The sequence below is a fragment of the Mirounga leonina genome, unplaced genomic scaffold, assembly GCF_011800145.1.
Source record: "Mirounga leonina isolate KUSES-001 unplaced genomic scaffold, KU_Mleo_1.0 Mir_150, whole genome shotgun sequence".
NCBI classification, from domain to species: Eukaryota; Metazoa; Chordata; class Mammalia; order Carnivora; family Phocidae; genus Mirounga; species Mirounga leonina.
The window spans coordinates 24,798,450-24,819,290 of record NW_023270374.1 but is presented as its reverse complement, the minus strand read 5'-3'; the positions used below and the strand labels follow the sequence as shown (position 1 = coordinate 24,819,290).

The 20,841-nt window shown below is 44.0% G+C and overlaps 1 protein-coding gene across 3 annotated transcripts in view; it reads right to left on the bottom strand.

Moving 5' to 3' along the window:
• Positions 1-20,841, bottom strand: part of PSMF1 (proteasome inhibitor subunit 1) — a 43,223-nt gene that overhangs the window by 21,741 nt on the left and 641 nt on the right. For 2 of the 3 annotated variants that reach the window (XM_035006101.1, XM_035006102.1), the window contains 3 exons: positions 14,632-14,784; positions 12,308-12,390; positions 782-967 (listed from right to left, as the gene is read on the bottom strand). In XM_035006101.1, the coding sequence (XP_034861992.1) occupies positions 782-967; positions 12,308-12,390; positions 14,632-14,784 (422 nt within the window). The remainder of the gene's footprint in view (positions 1-781; positions 968-12,307; positions 12,391-14,631; positions 14,785-20,841) is intronic. The other variant, XM_035006103.1, reaches the window with a different exon arrangement.

Sequence of the window (20,841 nt, the reverse complement as noted above, 5' to 3'; positions counted from 1 at the left end):
TGACCTCAGGCAGGTCATCTTACCTCTGTTCCTGTCTATAAAATAAGGAGGTTAGATCAGACAAGCTGTTCCCAACCCTTCAACTACTTTTTATTATTCAATCTCCCCATAGGATTTCCAAAGAGTGCCAAAGAGACTTACCAATTGTTATTTATTGTAATAAATTAATTTCCCATTTTTTTTTAACTAATCAAAGATATAGAACTGCAAAACAGGGTAGTGAACACTTACTGAGTGCTTATTATGACCCCACAGTGAGCCCCCAGTCCCCAATTACTACCACACTGGGGACTCCAAATTGGGAAGCGCTGTCTCAGCCAGAGACTAAGGTCTTCCGCTGGTTCTTGTCTCTTTTCTCAGAGCACGAGAGTCTCCTGTCGTAGATGCTGCCACCCTAACCTGCTAAGATCCTGGATGAGACATGCTCATACCCCATGCTGTTTTGGAAAAGTTCTGAAGTTGTCAACGAGGTTAGGTGACTACCATGAATGAAATGAAACAGACAAGACAGTTGGCCTACATCCCCTCTGGGAAGGTACTTCTGCATCTGCATTTCCCTGAAATGCCTAGCCCTGGCCCCGGCAACCCGAAGAAGCTGGGTAGTTAGGGTGACTAGGAGTCGCACCAGAACTCACTGCTCCACTTACGTCTCCATCCACCAAGACTCTGACAATCTGTTGCAGACACATGGAGGCCAGAGAGGGGACCAGGTGGCAGGATGGCTATGGCTAGAATCCGGTAGAAGCACGGGCTGGCTGCCCGCCAGGGGCTCTGTACTCACCAGGGAGGCTGCCGGCTCGTGTGTGGGTGCTGTGGCTGAATCCGGAGGGGGTCCACCTCTCTGGCAGTGGCAGGCGGAAACTCCTGGTGGGGACTGCTGACGCTAGCCTTGTCCCAGGGCTCATGGATAGGTGTGATGATTCCAGACACAATGCGAGACCGAAGTTCCTCACTGTTCTTGTAAGTCCTGTAGGAAGGAGACGAGGTGGCAACTGCTGGCACCTGGCTGGCAACCCCGTATACACTATTGTGGCGGCGGCGGCCCTGACAGCTCTTGGCTTTGCGCTTGGACTGTTTGCAAAAGTGGGAACGGGCCGCCCGGTGGACCTGTGTGAGGGGGGCAACAGCCCGGTGTCGTCTCCGAGATTTGGGCCTAAGCTTCTTAGGCATCTGAGTTGCCCCTCCTCACTCACCACCCCATTAGAAAGAGCTGACGGTGCAGGGGGCACAGGGCCTGGACTGGCTGCTCCTCCGTACCTGCCCAGCCCTATCCTCAGCCTCATTGTGTGTTCATCACGTGTCATGGGAAGGGTCACGGATGGCCAAGGCTCTTGGGGAGATGAACCAGGTTCCTGGCCTAGGTAGGCAGGGCTCTGGGGGCTCAAGGTCCAGTTCTGTCACCAACTCAGAGCCGTCAGAAGGCTGCGCTGGGCCTCTTTTTGTCTGCCTGTGACAGCCAAGCATTGTGAGCTGTAGCTGAGGTGTTGAGGCAGGATGAGGTAGCGATGAGTGGGTAGCGCTCTAGAATTCCGAAAAATCTGGTGTTTTAAAATGAGCCATATCCTGGGCCAAAAAGCAAATCTTAAAAACTGAAACTGTACAGAGTATGTTCTCTGACCATATGGAATGATACTAAACATCAAAATAGAAAGAAGTCTCTAAATACATGGAAATTAAGCAACCCAATTCCAGATAACCCTCAGGTCAAAGAGAAGGACATTTAAAAAAAAATACAAAGCACTGACTAAAAATAAATACCTAACATATTAAAATAAGTGGGAGAGAGGTACTTGGGTGAATCAGTCGGTTGAGTGGCCGACTCGATTTCGGCTCAGGTCATGACCTCAGGGTTGTGAGATCGAGCCCTGTGTTGGGCTCCCGGCTCAGCAGGGCATCTGCCTGGGATTCTTCCCCTCTCCTTCTGTCCCTCCCCCAACCTGTGCACTCTCTCTCTAAAATAAATTTAAAAATCTTAGAAAAAGGGGCGCCCGGGTGGCTCAGTTGGTTAAGCGACTGCCTTCGGCTCAGGTCATGATCCTGGAGTCCCGGGATCGAGTCCCGCATCGGGCTCCCTGCTCGGCAGGGAGTCTGCTTCTCCCTCTGACCCTCCCCACTCTCATGCTCGCTCTCTCTCTCTCATTCTCGCTCTCAAATAAATAAATAAAATCTTTGAAAAAAAAAAAATCTTAGAAAAAAATATGTGAGGATATGGCTAAAATAGTGTTGAGAGGAAACTTCATAGCACTAAATGCTTATATTGGAAAAGAGGAAAGAAATCGATAATCAAAATTCTGACCTCAAGAACCTAGAAAAAGAGCAAATTAAACCAGAAGCAAGGCTGAAGTAAGGAAATAATAAAGATTAAAAATCAATAAAAGAGAAAAATAGGAAAATGAGAGAGAAAATTAAATTAAAAAACTGGTTCTTTCAAAAAATGAATAAAATCGACAAACTTCTAGCAAGACTGGCAAACACAAAAAGAGAGAAAACACAAATCACCAATATCAAGAATGACATGGGATATTACAACACATGTATAGCCACTGGAAGGATAATAAGAGAATGCTAACAATAACTTCAACAACTTAGAGCAGACCAATTCTTCAAAAACCACAAACTAACAACTCAGCCAAAATAAAATAATCTAAAGAGTTCTATTACAGTAACAAAATTCATACCTAAGCACCCAAAACAAGAAATCTCCAAAGCCAGATGATCTCAGTGGAGAATGCTACCAAACACTTAAAGAAGAATTAACATCAATTTACAGTTATTTCCAGAAAATAGAAGAGGAAGAAACATTTCCCAACTCACTTTATGAGGCCAGGATTGCCTCATATATATCAAAGCCAGACAAAAGGGAGCATAAAAAACAAAACTACAGACATTCATTTCCCATGAACTTGGATGCACAAATGCTCAACAAAGTACTAACAAGTTGAATTAAAAAATATATAAAAAGAATCATCACTGTTGGTGTGCAAGGCTGGTTCACTATTCACAAATCCCTACCATATCAATAAGCTAAGAAAAATCATATGATCCTATCAATTGATGCAGAAAATGCATCTGACAAAGTCCAACATGCAAATCCATTCATGATAAAAACTCTCAACAAACTAGGAAAAGAAGGGAACCTCTTGAGCTTCATAAAGAACACCTACAAAAACCTACAGTTAACAAAATACTTAATAGGGGCACCTGGGTGGCTCAGTTGGTTAAGTGTCTGCCTTCAGCTTGGGTCATGATCTCCAGGTCCTGGGATCGAGCCCCACATCAGGCTCTCTGCTCAGCAGGGAGCCTGCTTCTCCCTCTCCCTCTGTCAGCTGCTCCCCCTGCTTGTGAGCGCTCTGTGTCAAATAAATAAATAAAAACCTTAAAAAAAACCCCACGATAATATACTTAATAATGAAAGACCTGAGTTGACTAGAGGATATTTCTGAAGCTAAGTGGGAGGGAGAGACCTGGGAGTAGGGAAGGAGGGAACAAAAGATGAGCTATGACTTCCCCACCCCCCCCCGCCCTTTTAAGGTTTACTGGAATGGGAATAGAGGTAGAAGTCCTACAAATTAAGTTTGTTTCCCTTTAACTGGGAAGCCACCGAACAGGTAAAAGTGGCAAATATGGATTGTATTCCCATATGGCTTAGGTAGTATGTTCTTGGGACCTTAAATACTGAGTTTTGGAACAAGGCTGCTCATACATATGGAGCAATAATAATACAATAACTAATATTTACTGAGCACTTACTATGTGACAGGCACTGTCCTAAGTCCTTTACAACCATTAACTAAGTTTTCAGAACACCTATTAGTTACAAATCCAGTAAATAAAGTAAGAATTTGAATGAAAATAACATTAAAAATAATGAAAGACTGAATACTTTGCCTCAGACTGGGAACATGGCAATGATGTTCTTTCTCACCACTCTCAAATAACGTAACACTGAAGTTCTAGCCATTGCAATAAAGCAATAAATAAATAAGAAGAAAAAATATACAGATTAGAAAGAAAAGAATAAAACTTCCCTTTTTGCAGATGACATGATAGTCTACCTTGAAATTCCCAAGAAATCTACAAAAAACCCTCCAAGAACAATGAGTTCAGCAAGGTGACCACATAAAAGATCAACACACAAAAATAAACTGCATTTCTATATGCTAACAACGAATATTTGAAAATCAAAACTAAGAGCAGAACACAATTTATAATCACCCCCCTCCTCCAGAAAAGAAACAGCAGAAACATGTTCAGGATCTACATGCTGAAAATTACAAAATGATGATGAAAGAGTTCAAGTAAGACTTAATAAATGGAGATATACCGTGTTCATAGTAAAAATGTCAATTTTCCCCATTATAGGTTTAATGATCTATAGGGTTAATGCAACTCCCAGCAAGTTTTTATTGACATAGACAAGCTTATCCTAAAGTTAGTACAGAAAGGCATGGGCCCTAGAATAGCTCAGACTATCCTGACAAGGTAAGTGGGAGGAATCATTCTACTCAATTTTAAGGTCTACTATGTAGCCACATTAATCAAAACTGTGTAATACTGGCAGAGGGACACACATAAAGACCAATGGGATAAAATAGAAAACCTAAAAACAGGCCCACATAAGTACAGACAACTGCTTTTTGGAAAAGTTGCAAAAGCCAGCTGAATGAAGGAAGAACAAATGGTGTTGGAGCAACTGGACATCCATAGGCAAGAAAATGAACCTCTGTCTAAACCTCACATCTTATATATACAAATTAACTTAAAATAGACCACAGACTTAAATGTAAAATATAAAACTATAAAAAGCTTAGGAAAAAACGTAAGAGAAAATCTTGGGGCTCTAGAGCTAGGCAAAGCATTCTTGACACCAAAAGCATGATCCATAAAATTGATAACAAGTATTATGAAAATTTAAAACTTTGTGAAAGACCCTGTTAAGAGAATGAAGAAACAAACTACAGGCTGGGAGAAAACATTTATAAGCCATCATCTAAGAAAGGACTTGCATCTAAAATATATAAAGAACTCTCAAATATACAACAGTAAAAAAACTCAAAACAATCCAATTAGAAAATGGGCAAAAGACACAGACACTTTGCCAAAGAAGATACACAGATGGCAAATATACACATGGAAAGATGTTCGACATTATTACCCATTAGGGAAATACAAATTAAAACCATGAGGGAATACTACTACATATCTATCAGAATAACTAAAATGAAAAAGAATGACAACACCAAATGTTGGTGACGATGCAGAGAAACGGTATCACTCATACACTGGTGGTGGACATGTAAAACAGTACAGACTCTAGAAAATCATGTGGCAGTCTCTTAAAAAAACTAAACATGCAACTGCCATTGTGCTCTTGGGCATTTATCACAGAGAAATGAGAATTATGTCCACACTAAAGCCTGTACCTGAATGTCCACAGCACCCTTACTTGTAATAGCAAACAACTGGAAACAACTAGATATCCTTCAAGGAGTGGTACACCCATACCATGAACTACTACTCAACTTTACAAAGGAACAAACTATTGATGCATGCAACAACTCGGACGGATGACAACAGCATTATGCTGAGTGAGAAGAGCCAATCCTGTTAGCTTAAGCTTACATATTGTATGATTCCATTTACTTTTTTTTTTAAAGGCAGAGATTTTTTTTTTTTAAGATTTTATTTGTCAGAAAGAGAGAGAGCACGAGAGAGAATGCACAAACAGGGGGAGTGGCAGGCAGAGGGTGAAGCAGGATCCCCTCGGAGCAGGGAGCTCAATGTGGGACTTGATCCTAGAGCCCTGGGATCATGACCTGAGCTGAAGGAAGACGCTTAACCGACTGAGCCACTCAGGTGTCCCTTAACATTCAGGAAATAAGAAAATTTTAGAGATGGAGAATAAGTGGTTGCCAGGGGGTTAGGGATGGGGAGGGACAGTGGGTGTGACGATAAGAGGGATCCTTATAGGGGCAGCTGGGTGCCTCAGTCAGGTTAAACGTCTGACTCTTGATTTTGACTCAGGTCATGATCACAGGGTTGTGAAATTGAGCCTTGCATCTGGCTCCATGCCTGCTTGAGATTCTCTCTCTCCCTGTCCCCTTGTCCCCTCTCTAAAAAAGAAAAAAAAAAAAAAGAGGGATCCTTATGGTGTTAAAAAGGCTCTGTATCATTTTATCAATGTCAATATCCTGGCTGTAACATCTAGTACAGTTTTGTACAATGTGATCACTGAGGTAAAATGTATAAAGGATACAAAGAAATCTCTGTATTATTTCTTACAACTGCATTTAAGACTACAATTATCTCAAAATAAAATTTTTTGTTTTAATTTTTAAGTAGGCCCCACGCCCAGCATGGAGCCCAACATTGGGCTTGAACTCATGACCCTACGATCAAGACCTGAGCTGAGATCAAGAGTTGGACCCTTAACCAACTGAGCCACCCAGATGCCCCTCAAAATAAAAAGTTTAATTAAAAAATACGTTTTTATTATATAACCATAAGATAAACTGAGAATACTAGATCAGTGCTTTCCAGTTTTCTCTCGCACAGAAGGGGGCCCAAGGAGGGTAAGAGAGAAAGCCCAGGGACTTCAATTTCCTGCCCTTATCCTTTCCACCAGAGCGATTTTACTTTCACTAATTTAATACGTCAATCCTAAAGAACACTATGAAGACAGAGTTCCCTGGTTCAGAAGTGTAACACGTGCAATGGCTTGGAAGAGCTAAGGGCCTGTGGTCTCTACATCCCTACAACAAGCAGGTTCTTGCTCAGAACACGGAACTCTGGGGACGCTGCTGCTTCCCTGACCAAGTTGGGTGGAAGGGGTACATCTAAATCCTCTCTCCTTTCAATCAGATGAGCTGTGTGTGATACAGCTAGAAGGCCTCTGATCTCCTACGCAGGATGTGCGTTTACCCGCAGGACTCAAGTCGAAGCTCCTGCACAATTTCTAAGCCTTAGTGGCACTGCCATTTTGGTAGCAGCAAGACAGCCTGGAGCCTGTCATCCTGCAAGGGCAGAGCCCGAGGGGCCACGGCAGAAAGCAACGGGCCTATACTCCCGAGCAAGTCAGAGTTGGCTCACCGAGCGGCACACATTCCCACCTAGTGTGGACGAGACATGCCCTGATGACCTAACAAGGAGGGCTGGATGGGGGAAGGTGACCAGAGACCGGCAGTTCGGTGTCGCTGGCAGTACGACGGAGCGGGAGGGAGGGCCCGATGATCAGGAGGCAGGTCCACACCCCAGCTCTCAGAGCCTCAGTTTCCATGGAGAGGGTGCCCGGCGATGAGACATTTTTCCCTCTGTATGTTTACTAAGAGCTGCTGCACCAGCCCTGAGCACTCTGGGCTGACATCTCGTTTTGTTCTCAGAACACTCTGAGGTAATACTGCTGGTTCCGCATTTCAGTCATCAAAAAAAAAAAAAAATAAAACACTCCCCCAGCACAAAACCCCAACAGATGTACTAAAAAAAAAAATAAATAAATGGAGACACTCACCGTTTCTCTCAGTACTGCTGAGGGAACTAAATGCTGTAATGAGCATGCTGGGCCTAGTACAGGACCTGGGTTCTTCCACAGGTTTCATCACCTTCTCTTGCAATACAATTCCAGAATGAAGAAGTCAAGAGAAAGGCTCCGTCCTTTCCTTACCCACTTTAGGGGTGCGGGGGTCTTGGAGTGGGCAGCACCCGAAACAGCAGCTTGGGCTGCTCCCTGGGCTGGCCTCACTGCACTCATTCCACTGTCCACCATATGCAGAACAGGCCCAGGCCCAGGCCCTGCCCTCAAGGAGATCACAGGCCAGGGTGGGGAAGACCATCTCTAATCATAAAATACCCACTTATTAAATGCTTAAAACGGTGATAAGAAACCTCAAACGTGGTGGCGGGGGCAGGAGAGGCTTCTCTGAGGAACTGATGTTTCAATGGGAACTGAAGGAAGAACAGGAGTTGACTGTGTGAGGAGGTCAGGGAGAGCGCTCTAGGCAGGGGGGAGAGATCTCAAGGGGGTGGGGCATGGTGGCCCATGGCCCAGGCACAGCAACTAAGGGGGAAGTGGTACGGGACAGGGTTGCAGGGGTTAGGCTTTAGGCCTCATCAAGGATTTTGTTCTTTATCTTAAGAGCACACAACATTCACTGGAGGGTTCTGAATATTTTTCAGATTAAAAAATTTTTCTTAATTGTGGGAAAATACATATAAAATTTACCAACATAACCATTTGTTAAGTGTATAGCTCAGTGGTGTTAAGTATGCAGATTATTGCATAATCACCACCACCACCACCACCCATCTTCTGAACTCTCCATCTTGCAAAACTGAAACTCTGTACCCAGTAAATAATAACTGCCCATTCTCCATTTTCCCAGCCCCGTCATCCACTATTTTACTTTCTATCTCTATGAATCTGACTACTATAGGTATCTCATCTAAGTGGAATCATAAAGTGTTTGTCTGCTTGTGAGTGGTTTATTTTGCTTAGCATAATGTCCTCAAGGTTATTCCATGTGGAAGCATATGTCCAGCTTTTCCTTCCTTTTTAAAGCTGAATAACTGTAGGTATAGACCACATTGTATGTATATCACTGTACATATATACTACATTTTGTTTATCCATTCACCTGTTCTAGGTATTCATGGATACCTACATGGCTTCCATCTTCTGGCTATTGTGAATAATGCTTCTATAAATGTGAGTATACAAATATCTATTCTGGACCCTCTTTCAATGCTATTGGGTATATGCCCAGAAGCACAATTCTCGGATCATATGGTAATTTAATTTTGTGAGGAACCACAACACTATTTTCCATAGTGGCTGCACCATTTTATATTTTCACCAACCGTGCACAAGGATTCCAATCTGTCCACATCCTGGACAACACCTGTTATTTTGTTTTTTGTTTTTGTTTTTTTGATAGTAGCCATCCTAATGTATGTGAGGTGGTACCACTGAAGGATTTCAAGCCAGGGTTTTAACCATGACTACGTTTTAAAAAGGCTGGTCCGACTACTGTGTGGGAAATCAGCTGAAGGGTGGGGAGCTGGAGTAGAAGCAGGGATCTCCTCACATAAAGACTGCATGGAAGAGGGGCAGAGACAAAGGGGTGGCCTCAATCACGGAGGCAGATGGTTTGCAAGTCTGAGGGGAGTGCAGTGGGTTCAAAATGGTTATTCCCAATTAGATACAATAAAATGCAACAGGGTTTCTAGGCAGTTCTGGCTGTGAATTTATTCCGATGCCAGGCTTCCTCTAAAATCAAGGAGGTCAATGAGGATGGCAAAAAAGTCTTATAATGGAATAAAGGGGAAATAATTGGGCCTAACCATGTAACAATTTCATTACACTTGTGGAAAAAGAAGCATTCACCTAAGTACCCTCTGAACATAATACCCTGACTATATACATCCTCAGTGGGACAGAGTTGAACAAAAAGAATTGGAAAGAAATTGTATGTGAGACTTTATTTGGTTGATTTATTCTTCGTTGATACTGATATAGCAGGTCAGAAACTATGTGTGTATTTTAGGATCAAACAAATGAGTACATATGTTGAAAAGAGCTAAAGTACAGAATAAAAGAGTAAGAATCCCATGGTGTTAGATTAAAAATGAAAGCATCAGTTTAAAATTTAAGAAAAGACTTTAAGGAAAAAGATTCCAAGCTCTATTCACTCACTGAAAGGGCATAGAAGCAATGGCATCCTTAGTATTAATGAACACATTCAGGGCCCAGATTTTGTTTTTTAAATATGATTCCCCACTAACAGAAATCATGGCTCCTTAGAAAACCAGCTGACTTCAAGGCAGGGGCAAAAAAAGTACAAGGTGAGGCTGGAACATCTTACTGTGTTAGAAAGTATGAAACACTCTACAAATGATGGGGACATGTCAAAAGGGCAGAGGAGGCAGCCTAAAAGGGTTCCCACTGGTCAACTCTGGAACAACTTAAGCATCCAAAGAACGATAGAAATGGACCATAACTTAGGATACAAAAGAATCTTTAAGTCTACACTGGTATTTTAAAAAATAAAAATAAAGGGGACAGGAAGAATAGAAAACTTTTTTTGTAAAAAAAATGTTGATAAATGTAGAAAGAATGATTAAGATAGAAAGTTACTGTCTTACATTCATCTCTGTAATAACAGACTTAGGTGAGAATCATCGATAGATGCCAAGACTGCTGGATGAAAGACTGCTAGGAGCAGAGTACTCATGGGCTGCTGGTATAATCCCACAGATCACTATTAAACACAAAGGAAAACAGATGCCTTTACTAGAGAGAAAGCTGGCAGACACCACCAAGTGATCAAACTGAACAGAGTCAACGAGACAGACCTCTGCACCTGATGTGAGACACTGAAGAGAACACAGCCTCACCTACGAAATGCTCTTGTCAAAAATGTTCAGGCTGAATCAAATGATGAGCAAATAACCTAATAAATCTGATCACTAGGAAACAATCTGAACATTCTACATGATAAGTGACCTTCAAAAATACCAAAGCCATGGAAAACAAACATCTAGGAAACTGTTCTGGATTAAATGGAATTAAAGAGCCATGAAAATAAATGCGATATGGGATCTTTGGTTGGGTAAGAAAGAACGCGCAAACCAAAAATCCAAAACACTAGCTAAAAAGGACACTCCAGGATGACTGCAGAAATATCAAACATGGACTGTGTATTAAGTGATACTCCTGCATCTGCGCTACATTTCCAGAGTGTGAGAACTGTCCTAAGGTTATACAGGAGGATGCCCTCGTATGAACAAGGAGATACCACTGAAATATTTAGGGGTGAAGGTTCACAAAGTCTGGAGATAATTCTCAGGTGGTTCAAAAACAGAATAGACACAGAAAAATTAAGCAAATGTGGCAAAATGTTAAAAAGTGGTAAACCTAAGTGATAGGTATATGGGTATTTACCTCCTATTTTTTGCAAACCATCTTTTCTGTGGGGTAGCAAATTTCAAAATAAAAAGTCAAGAGAATGAGAAAATAAGCCAGACTGGGAGAAAATCCTTGCAAAACACATATACGATAAAAGATTGTTACCCAAAATATACAGAGAACTCTTAAAACTCAACAGTAAGAGAACAAACCAACCATGGGCCAGAGACCTTAACAAACACCTCGCCTAAGAAGATATGCAGATGGCAAATAAGCATATGAAAAGATGCTCCAAGTTGTATGTCATTTGGGAACTGTAAATTAAAACAAGATACTACTACACGCTTATCAGAATGACCAAATCTGAAAAACTAACACCAAATGCTGACAAGGATGTGGAGCAACAGGAACTCTCATATGTTGCTGGCGGGAATGTAAAATGGTGCTGCCACTATGGAAGACAGTATGGCAGGTTCTTCCAAACATAAACATACTTGGGGCTCCTGGGTGGCTCAGTTGGTTAAGTGTCTGCCTTCAGCTCAGCTCATGATCCCAGGGTCCTGGGATTAAGCCCAGCATCGTTTTGGTCTTCCTGCTCAGTGGGGAGCCTGCTTCTCCCTCTCCATCTGCACCCCCCCCCCCCCCTTTTGCCCTCTTGCCCCCCCTTTCCCAAAAAAAAACTTAAAAAAAAAAAAAAAAAGGTAAACATACTCCCACACTGCCAACAGTGAACCTGAACGTAAACTATGGAATCTGGGTGAGAATGTGTACTGATGCAGGTACTTCCATTACAACCAATGTACAGGATGCTGATAGTGGAGGCTGTGTGGGGGCGGCTGGAGGGGAAGGTGTTCATGGGAACTCTCTGCACTAGTTGTTTGATTTTGCTGTTAACCTAAAACTGCTCTAAAAACTGAAGTCCACTTAAAAGAAAAAGTTGAGGTGGAGACCCGATTAGGTACACCTTTTCTCCAGGAGCCTACTGGGACTGACCCCACGGGCCCGACCCCCCCCTCCCCTGGAGCCACTGCAGCACTTATGGACTCTTGCTTACATCATTCTACTTCATGTGGCATTTCCCATGTGAATCTTCTCTTAAAATAAATTAAGAGCAGAAAAGAGAATTTAGACCTTGCAGATAATCTAATCCCACTTCCTCATTTCACAGATGAGGACATGGAGGTCAAGAGAAAGAAAATGTCCAAGTTAGAGGTCTGGGACCTAGGGTCTGGACTCCGGCTCCAGTGCTCCCTCCTTTGTAGCTGACTGCCTTCATGACACAGTACTGGAAGTGACTATGCCCAGGAGACAAAGATCATTCTATTAACCTTTCTTGACTCTCTGGGCTTCTCCACCCCATTCCATTGTTTCTCTCCTTTTTCCCAGGGAAAAGTCATCACTTAGTACCTGTGGAAGTCAGCCAGGTGTTCTGAATCGATATAATCATCCAAATTCAGGGTCAAATCTGACACCTGCTGTGACCCACTTTCCTAGAAAAATGAAAACAGAAAACAAGAAACTGGGGATATTTCTGGACTAATGGGAGAATAACAATTAAATATTCAAGTTAAAGAACTATACATGCACAAAGAAACACACCAGGAATGTCTGTAATATGCGAAATACCCTTTTTTTTTAAGATTTAATTTTCTTATGTTAGTCACCATACATTACATCATTACTTTTTGATGTAGTGTTCTGTGATTCATTGTTTGCGTAACACCCAGTGCTCCACGCAATACGTGCCCTCTTTAATACCCATCACCGGGCTAACCCATCCCCCCATCCCCCCACCCCCCTCCCCTCTAGAACCCTCAGTTTGTTTCTCAGAGTCCATAGTCTCTCATGGTTCGTCTCCCCCTCCGATTTCCCCCATTCATTTTTCCCTTCCTACTATCTTCTTTTTTTTTTTTTTAAACATAAAATGTATTATTTGTTTCAGAGGTACAGGTCTGTGATTCATCAGTCTTACACAATTCGCAGCGCTCACCATAGCACATACCCTCCCCAATGGCCATCACCCAGCCCCCCCATCCCTCCCACCCCCCACCACTCCAGCAACCCTCAGTTTGTTTCCTGAGATTAAGGAATTCCTCCTACCAGTGAGATCATATACTTGTCTTTCTCTAACTGACTTAGCCAAATAACCTTCTGATGCTTGGGGACTGCTCTGATTTAAAAATACTGCCTTTCTCAGGCAGAGCCCACTAAACCTACTTCCCAGGATCTTTTGTAGTCTGGGCACAGGCATGTCACCGAGGTGCCAAATGGCCACATATCTCTGACTTGGAGGTGGGCAACAAGGAAAAGCAGGCCCAGCAAGGGGCAGACATCTTGCTGACGAGGGGAGCAGCCGAGGCATGAACGGCTCACGAGAAGGGGCTCCAGGGCCTGCAGCCTAAGCCCGCACCTCACGCCTAGGCGGTGGCAGCAGCTGCAGTTTCCGTGGTGTGGTTTTGAGGCACTGTCTTGAAAGCCCGGCCTTGAACCTGTTCCTCTAGCCCTTCCAACAATTCAATGGCTATCCCAGGTCTTTTAATAAACCCAATCTGTTTAACTAACTTGAGGGAATTTTATTATTTATAACTAAGAACTCTGATACAAGATGTAAATGTTCGTCAAAACAGAAAGGGGTAAGATGAACACAAGGAAAGAGAAGGAAAAATTAGATAAAAACAGAGTGGGAGGCAAACCGTAAGAACTCTTAACTCTAGGGAACAAACTGAGGGTTGCTGGAGGGGAGGTCGGTGGGGGGATGGGGTAACGGGGCGACAGGCATTAAGGGGGGCACTTGATGTAATGAGCACTGAGTGTTATACACAACTGATAAATCACTGAATTCTACCCCTGAAACTAATAATACAGTATATGTTAACTAAACTGAATTTAAATAAAGGGAAAAAACCCAGAAAGGGATAAATAAATTACGGTATTACAGAATACTACATAGTAGTTAAAATGAATAAGGTATATCTATATGCATTCCCATGTAAAGACCTCCAAAAGATACTGAGTGAAAACAGCCAGGTACAGTGCAATACAGACTGCATGCTACTTTTATATGAGCACACAGGGACAACCAGGACACACTTAACAAGAGAGTCATTGCCCTTGGGGTGCTTATAGTCCAGTGGCAGAAGACAAACATCAAACCAAAGGACAACTAAGTACATAATTGTGGTAAGGACCAGCAAGGAAATAAAATGATGAAGTAGGGAGGCGTAGTTCAGATTTTTCTGGCAGGTGAGAGTAGGTCGTCAGGACTATACTTTTTGAGGAAGTGAAAAATGAGAAGGAATTAGCAGGGGCTGAAGGGAGGAGGGTGTGCGTGAGGCAGTCCATGGTGTGGGGAAGAGTTTTCCCTCCCTGGAAATGAGAACTGTAAGGGCGCCAGGATAGCAGGGAGCTAGGCTTATCTAAAGAACTAAAACAAGCCCTTGGCCTACAGTAAGCTTTTTTCCATCCCTGTTGTTACCGTAAGGATTTACCCTAAATTACGTAATTATTCCCCTGTGATGAAGTCCCTCCCTTGATAATACCAGAAGGTGAACATCTTTGAGCACAAAGCTTTTCTATATGGAGGACTCCTGTCTTGGTTCCACAAGTGGGGTCACTGGGTAAAGTCCTCATAAATATTTAAGGCTCTTGATCTGTACTGTTAAACGGGCTGCACAAAGGTGATCCCAATGTCCGCTCCCACCAGCAGATGCCAACATGTCCCTGAGACTCACCAGCACATTAATGATCATGCTGTTCTCCACGGTGACAGCCTTCACAAGGAGCTTTCTGGACCCATCCTTAGACTCATACCGGAGGACATACAGGTCTTTATTGCTATTCCATTCGACCGGCAGCAGTTCTGATTTCTTATCACTGGGACCTGGCTGAGAAGACACCAGGGTTGAGAGAAGGAAGATCTTCATAGCTCAACACAGAGCTATGAAGGGCCTTGAGGACAATCTAATCCCACTGCCTCATTTCACAGATGAGGACATGGAAGTCAAGAGAAAGAAAATGTCCAAGTTAGAGGTCTGGGACCCAGTCTCTGGACTCCGGCTCCAGTGCTCCCTCCCTTGTAGCTGACTGCCTTCATGACATAGTACTGGAACCTGTCCAGAATCTGCAGCCTTGGTTTGATAAGAATCTCCTCGCCAGTCACCTGAAGGGATACTGCGAAATTCTAGGATGGTGTTTTTCTAAGTTCAGAACCCGGACCATCTGCAAGAGGATCACCAAAGTGTTGACTAAAAATAAAGATTCTAGCGTACTCCCCTCCAGACTACTGTAGTGGTTTCACAAAAATGATGAACAATTTTCATACACACACAAAATGGAGCCTATGTACAAGATAAAACATCAGTGAACACCTATGTGCCACCTGCTTAAGAGATCACCGCCACCGCCAAAGCCTCCAGCAGGGTACTCCTAATGAATCTCGCTTATTCCCCTCATGGGTAATCGCTTCTCTGTATTTTTTAAAATGTCTCTACTTTCCCTGCTTGCTGTATTACTATACATACAACCCTAAAAATATATTGCTTCACATGTGTTTGAATTTATATAAATGGCATCACCTTTATCGTTTCCTTTTTTGTCAGTTATTGTAAGATTTCGCTGTGTCAACACATTTAACCACGTATGGTGCACTATACGGCGCTCCACGCAGCACAATTCACAGCTGTACGGGGTGGTGGTGTTCGAGCACACTGCCAGGCACACGCTCGCCTGCTGATGCCTATATGGACCGTGTACAGGTCCGCTGTTACAAACGCTGCTGCTGTGAACATTTGTGTATACCTCTGCTAGTACACAGGTGGATGCATTTCTATAGCGTACGTGTGGGAAAAGAACTTTTAATTTATAAGATAAAGTCAAACTGTCTTCCAAAGAGGTACGGGTTTACACTTCCACCAACACTGTATGAGAGTCCTCGCAGTTCCATGTGGCCAGCAACATTGTCACTGTCCAATTTAAAAATTTTTGCCCTCCTGGTGGGTGTAAAAATGCATGACTGTGAGGTGTGAGGTCTTCTTTTTCCTTTTAAACAATCCTAGGGCTTTCCTTTTACACACTAAAGTTTGAGAAATCGTTTTTAAACTACAGGAAAAAGTAATAGAGTGATTTCTAGGTGGGGAAAGATTTCTTAAGATCCACAGAAGAAAAAAAGAACTGTCTTTGAGACTGTTCCAAATTGGACGCTTCTGTTCAACAACAGACACGGCAACATTAACAGGCAGCCACAGGCTAGGACAAGATGTTTGCCATGGCTACAGATGAAAAAGAATGAATAACCAGCACATTAAGGGAATGCCTGGAAAATGAACAATAAAAATTGGGAACCCACTTGAAAAACTGGCAGAAGATATGAACAAGCCAAAGAGCGAGCAGATAACAGTATATAGAGGGCCGTTCAACTTCACCAGCACTCAAGACAAGTGCAGGCTGAAAGGATGAGGTTCCGCGTTACACCCGTCACACCAGTATTACCCATTTCTGCATTTTTGTTCATGTGAGTGTGGGGACCCTCAGACACTGCGGGTGGCCACTTACACTGCTGCAAACCCTCTGGAAAGCAGTCTGGCAGCATGTGGTGCGCACTGAGGTAAGTGGACACCCTGTGACCCCAACCTCCATTCCTGGAGGAAACTGTGCACAAAGGCACAGGGGACATGACAAGGGATCTTCATCACAACTGTGTCAGAACACCAACATGAAGGTGAAATGAAAAAATATGCTCACAGTGGGATACTACATAGGAGTTAGAAGGAACAAACTAGATCAAATTGTAGCATCACAGATAAAGGTAAAAAATAAAACTTAAAATATAACTTAAAGGGCGCTTGCATGGCTTAGTCTATTGGGTGCCCAACTCCTGATTTCAGCTCAGGTCTTCATCTCTTGATCTCAGGGTCATGAGTTCAAGCCCCGTGTTGGGCTCCACGCTGGGCATGGAGCCTACTTAAAAAAAAATTTTATATATACATAAAAAACTTAATAGAAGTTAAGAAAAAATGAAATCTACGGCCTGGTACCATTTATGTAAAAATTTTTTTAAAACACACAAAAGTAATCTATATATTTTTTCATAGATACGGATTTATATGGCTGAACATGGAGCAAGTGGATTGGGAAGCTCTGACTCAGGAGAATATGGTGGGAGGAACTGGACCAAAGATGAAGAACAACAGCAAAAGACAAAGGTCCAGCACCACAGCCTTTACATACATCAAGGACAATGGGAGGCCAAGAGCAAAGAATCGTGGGTCTCTCCACTTTGGTCACCCGCTTGGTGCTCAGGAATCCAATGGGGGAAGTGGTCCCAAATACAATTCAAGATGTTGCAACTGCCATGGTTTAAAAGCTGGCTGGATGACAAGGAAACTCACAAGCCTGAAGCAAAGAAACGAGAGTGACGAAAAAGAAAAATGAAACGAATCAAACCAGTCTGCCAAGTGAGAAAGAGAAACAATCCCTCACTTCCAACTGGGTACATTTCCTGTTAACAGGTTTAGTGGATTTAAGGTTTACTTTGGAAGCTAAGATTTTGATAACGTGCCTGATCTTTGTTCTGTCAGAGGCCTTTGAACTTATATGTATATCCTCCACATACAGCATTTAACCCACCAGAATTTTTCCTTGGAATATGGTAATTTGGTCTGCTCACTCTTCCACAGACTCTGGCTTCTAGGGCAAGAGAGAACCCTGGGGTCAGATGAGGCTGACACCTCTTGTTGCAGGGGAACTGATGGTCCCAGCCCAAGGGCTGCCCTGATATGGGGAAAAGAGGTGGGACCAAGAGGGACTGGCCCTGGTGATAACAGGCCAGATTTGGCATTTCAAGTGCGTTCTAGGCCCTGACATCAAATATCAGGCCCCCCAGAAAGCTGCAACTGGAAAGTAGCCAAAGCATATGGCTGTGTAGTTTAATACCCTCAGATGAAAAATTTAAGGGCTCAGAGGGGCTGAGAATTGCCTAAGGTCACAGTAAGTCAGATGCAGAGCTGGGTTTGGCATTCAGAGCTCCTGGCTGCTTGGTCTATGGCTGGAGATTTTTCCCAGCCAGATCCACTAGACTGGCCCCAAGAAAATAAGGATAGTTGTCCACTTAGGCAACATCCTGGGGCTGGAAGCATTCTTCAGTGGCCATGAGTTCATCCCTGGGTCTCTGGGCTAAAATGCACTGAAAGAAACACAAACAGATCACTTTGGGCATTTCCTCTCTTTTGTCATAACCTTTAGATTCCTACAAAAGAAAACAAAATTCTCAAACCTGTATCTATAGCCATCTCTAACCCCTTGCCACCTAACTCACTTGACACCTCTGTAAAGCTCTTAGGAGGAATGGTACTAACTCCAAAAAAGTAATCCAAATTCAAATATTGGATTTTTATTGAAGCCAGTGGCCTCATTGCTCTTCTAACCGAGTTTTACGTACACAACTGCCCTGCACAACAGGAGATAAAACCAAAGAGAAAAACAGACTATTTAGCTTTCTATTTAACTGTCAATATACTATATGATGAAGCACACACTTTTGGGACCTTCTTCTCTCCTTATCACCCCTACAAGGAGGTGGCTGGAGAGGCAACATAAACATTCTCTGGCGTGGCAAACACTCTTGGTCTCAGCGGAGTCTGCTGGTCCCAGGACAGAAAATTAAACCCTCTCTTAAATAAACTAATAGATGCCTCTCTAAAGGGCTTCTACTCCCATGAAAGTTGACTCAGCAGCGTAAGTCAGAGGAGGACAAGTGCAACCTGAGCTTGAGCAGCACTTCAGGGAAAGCGCACAGAAGCAAAAAGACACACCAGAGAGCAGTACAAACACCCAGCCCCAGAGGGCATGCATGATTTAGCGCTGGGGTGGACACATGGACAGTGGTTAGTGCCTTTCAAAACCCTCCTCCCCATTCTCCCTGGCCTCCTGCATGACATCTGGGGCCGGAGTCTTTTTCTGGCCTGCATGATCTCAACAGGTGGCACCACGAACAGAGTGGAATTAGATGGACCTTTAGGAATCAGGCAAGGATCTTTTTTTTAAAACCTGTATTAAAATGAGATTGTATTCCTTCTGCACATTTCACCTGAAAAACTGGGGCCTAGAGTATTTGGCAAGGGGATGATGCCAAAGGAGGCAATGACCTATATGAACTGATGTCCCTAAGCTGTCAGAATTCAGAGCTGCGGAGAGGTATGTGAAGGGACGAGTGGTGACAGCAGATCTGTATGTAGTGTTGGTATGTCCTGTGAAGTGGGGAGAAGAGAGGGAGTCGCACAGGCCCTCGATAAGAAGTTCCTGTTCTGGGGCGAGAGATTCCAACTGTGTCAGAGCAGAAATAGCACGCTGGGAGTAAACAAGGTGAGGTCCATGAGGAGGGGCAGAGAACAGGGCAGACCCGTTATATCTGAAGGACAGGGCAAGGGGTGGGGGGAAGTGAGGGCCCGTGGACGAGACCCAAAGTCAGGACCAAGTAAGTCTTCCTCCCCTCTCCAATTCCACTGCACTCCATGCCATTCTACACATCAGCTTCCTGGACTTCCCAGGCAAAGCTGAAATGAAATGACAGGGGCAAGTGAAAGAGTCATTCAGGATTGGAAAGGTGAAGCGGGGCAAGTGAGGAAACAAAGTTTCTGTTGGGAACACTATACACTGGAGCAGGAGCCCAATACTCGTGGGTGGAGACCCCATCTCTACCGGATTCCAAGGCCTGAGATGTTGAAAGGTAGGGTAAGTGGAATGTAGTGCAGGATGGACAGAAAGGCCAAGAACAGAGCTATCTGGGAGGAAAATGTGGTTCCTGCTTCCAGGTGTGTATGTGAGTCCCCTTCTTTTCCAGCCTTATAACCAGTCTTAGATTCCACATGAGGGAACAAGTATGTGTGAGCCTGGAGGGGCATGCTAAGGGTGTATCTGGGGTTCCTGTGAGATACTTGAGGTCTGGGACGAGGAAAAAAAAAAAGAGCCAGATATCCATGACAGTTCTTGTCCTTCTGATGTGACTCCTGTTGGTGGGCATTAAGCGTGAGAGGAGGTGGTGGTCTTGCTCCAAACTTGCTCTAAACTGTGTTTGAGGAGGGATCCTTAAGGCTCTGTGTCAGGAGAGGAAAACTTAAGATGCTGGATGTACATCTGAGAAACTAAGAAAGGATTAGGGAGTTAGAACTGAAGCAGTTAGAAATGAGAGTAAGGTTAAAATCTCATCACAAGAGATGCAAGGGGTGAGATGCCCTACTCCCCAGAGCTGATGCAGATTGAGGGTGAGAAGGCAACAGTGAGGGTCAGGCTGGGAATCCTGCGTGTATGTGGGGTGTGTGGCTGGAAGAATATTTTCTCTGATGAAGTAGAAGAGAACTGAAGGGGCAGAAAGGGGGCCAGGCCCAGTTCTCCCAGGAAGCTATTGTGCAGGATGATGTAAAGGGTGAATGTCACAGGGAAGGGGCATGGAAGATGAACAAAGGCTCCCCCAAAGAATTATGCAGTAGGCAGGGCCCAGCAGTCCTGGGGCTCTGTGGGTGTGACGACAAGGTCCCCAGCTCTAAGAGGCAGAGCCTGAGGATGGGAGAGCGGGAGGGGCTGACCCTGTAGGGGCAGCAGTTGGGGAGGTAACCTTAGCTGGCTCTCACATCCAGGGTGCAGGGGTGTACCTGTGGGGGGTGGGGGTGCGGCACAGTGGCTGTTTCCCAGAACCTGAGCTGGGGATGACAGCGGTGAGTGGGCTGCACTGGGCCCTTCAGTAAAAGGTGAAAAGTGTGTGTGCTCTCTGGGCCCGTGCCGAGGAGTAAAGAAAGGGTCCCTGAGGGCGGCTGAACAGATCAAAGATCACCCGTATAAGCGTGCTTGGATTCAGATTAGCCGGTGGAGGCCCGAATACAATATTGAGTACCGCCCCCGTCGCTGTGTGGGAAGGAGCTTGGCGGAGTTCAGGCAGGTGAGGAGTGCTC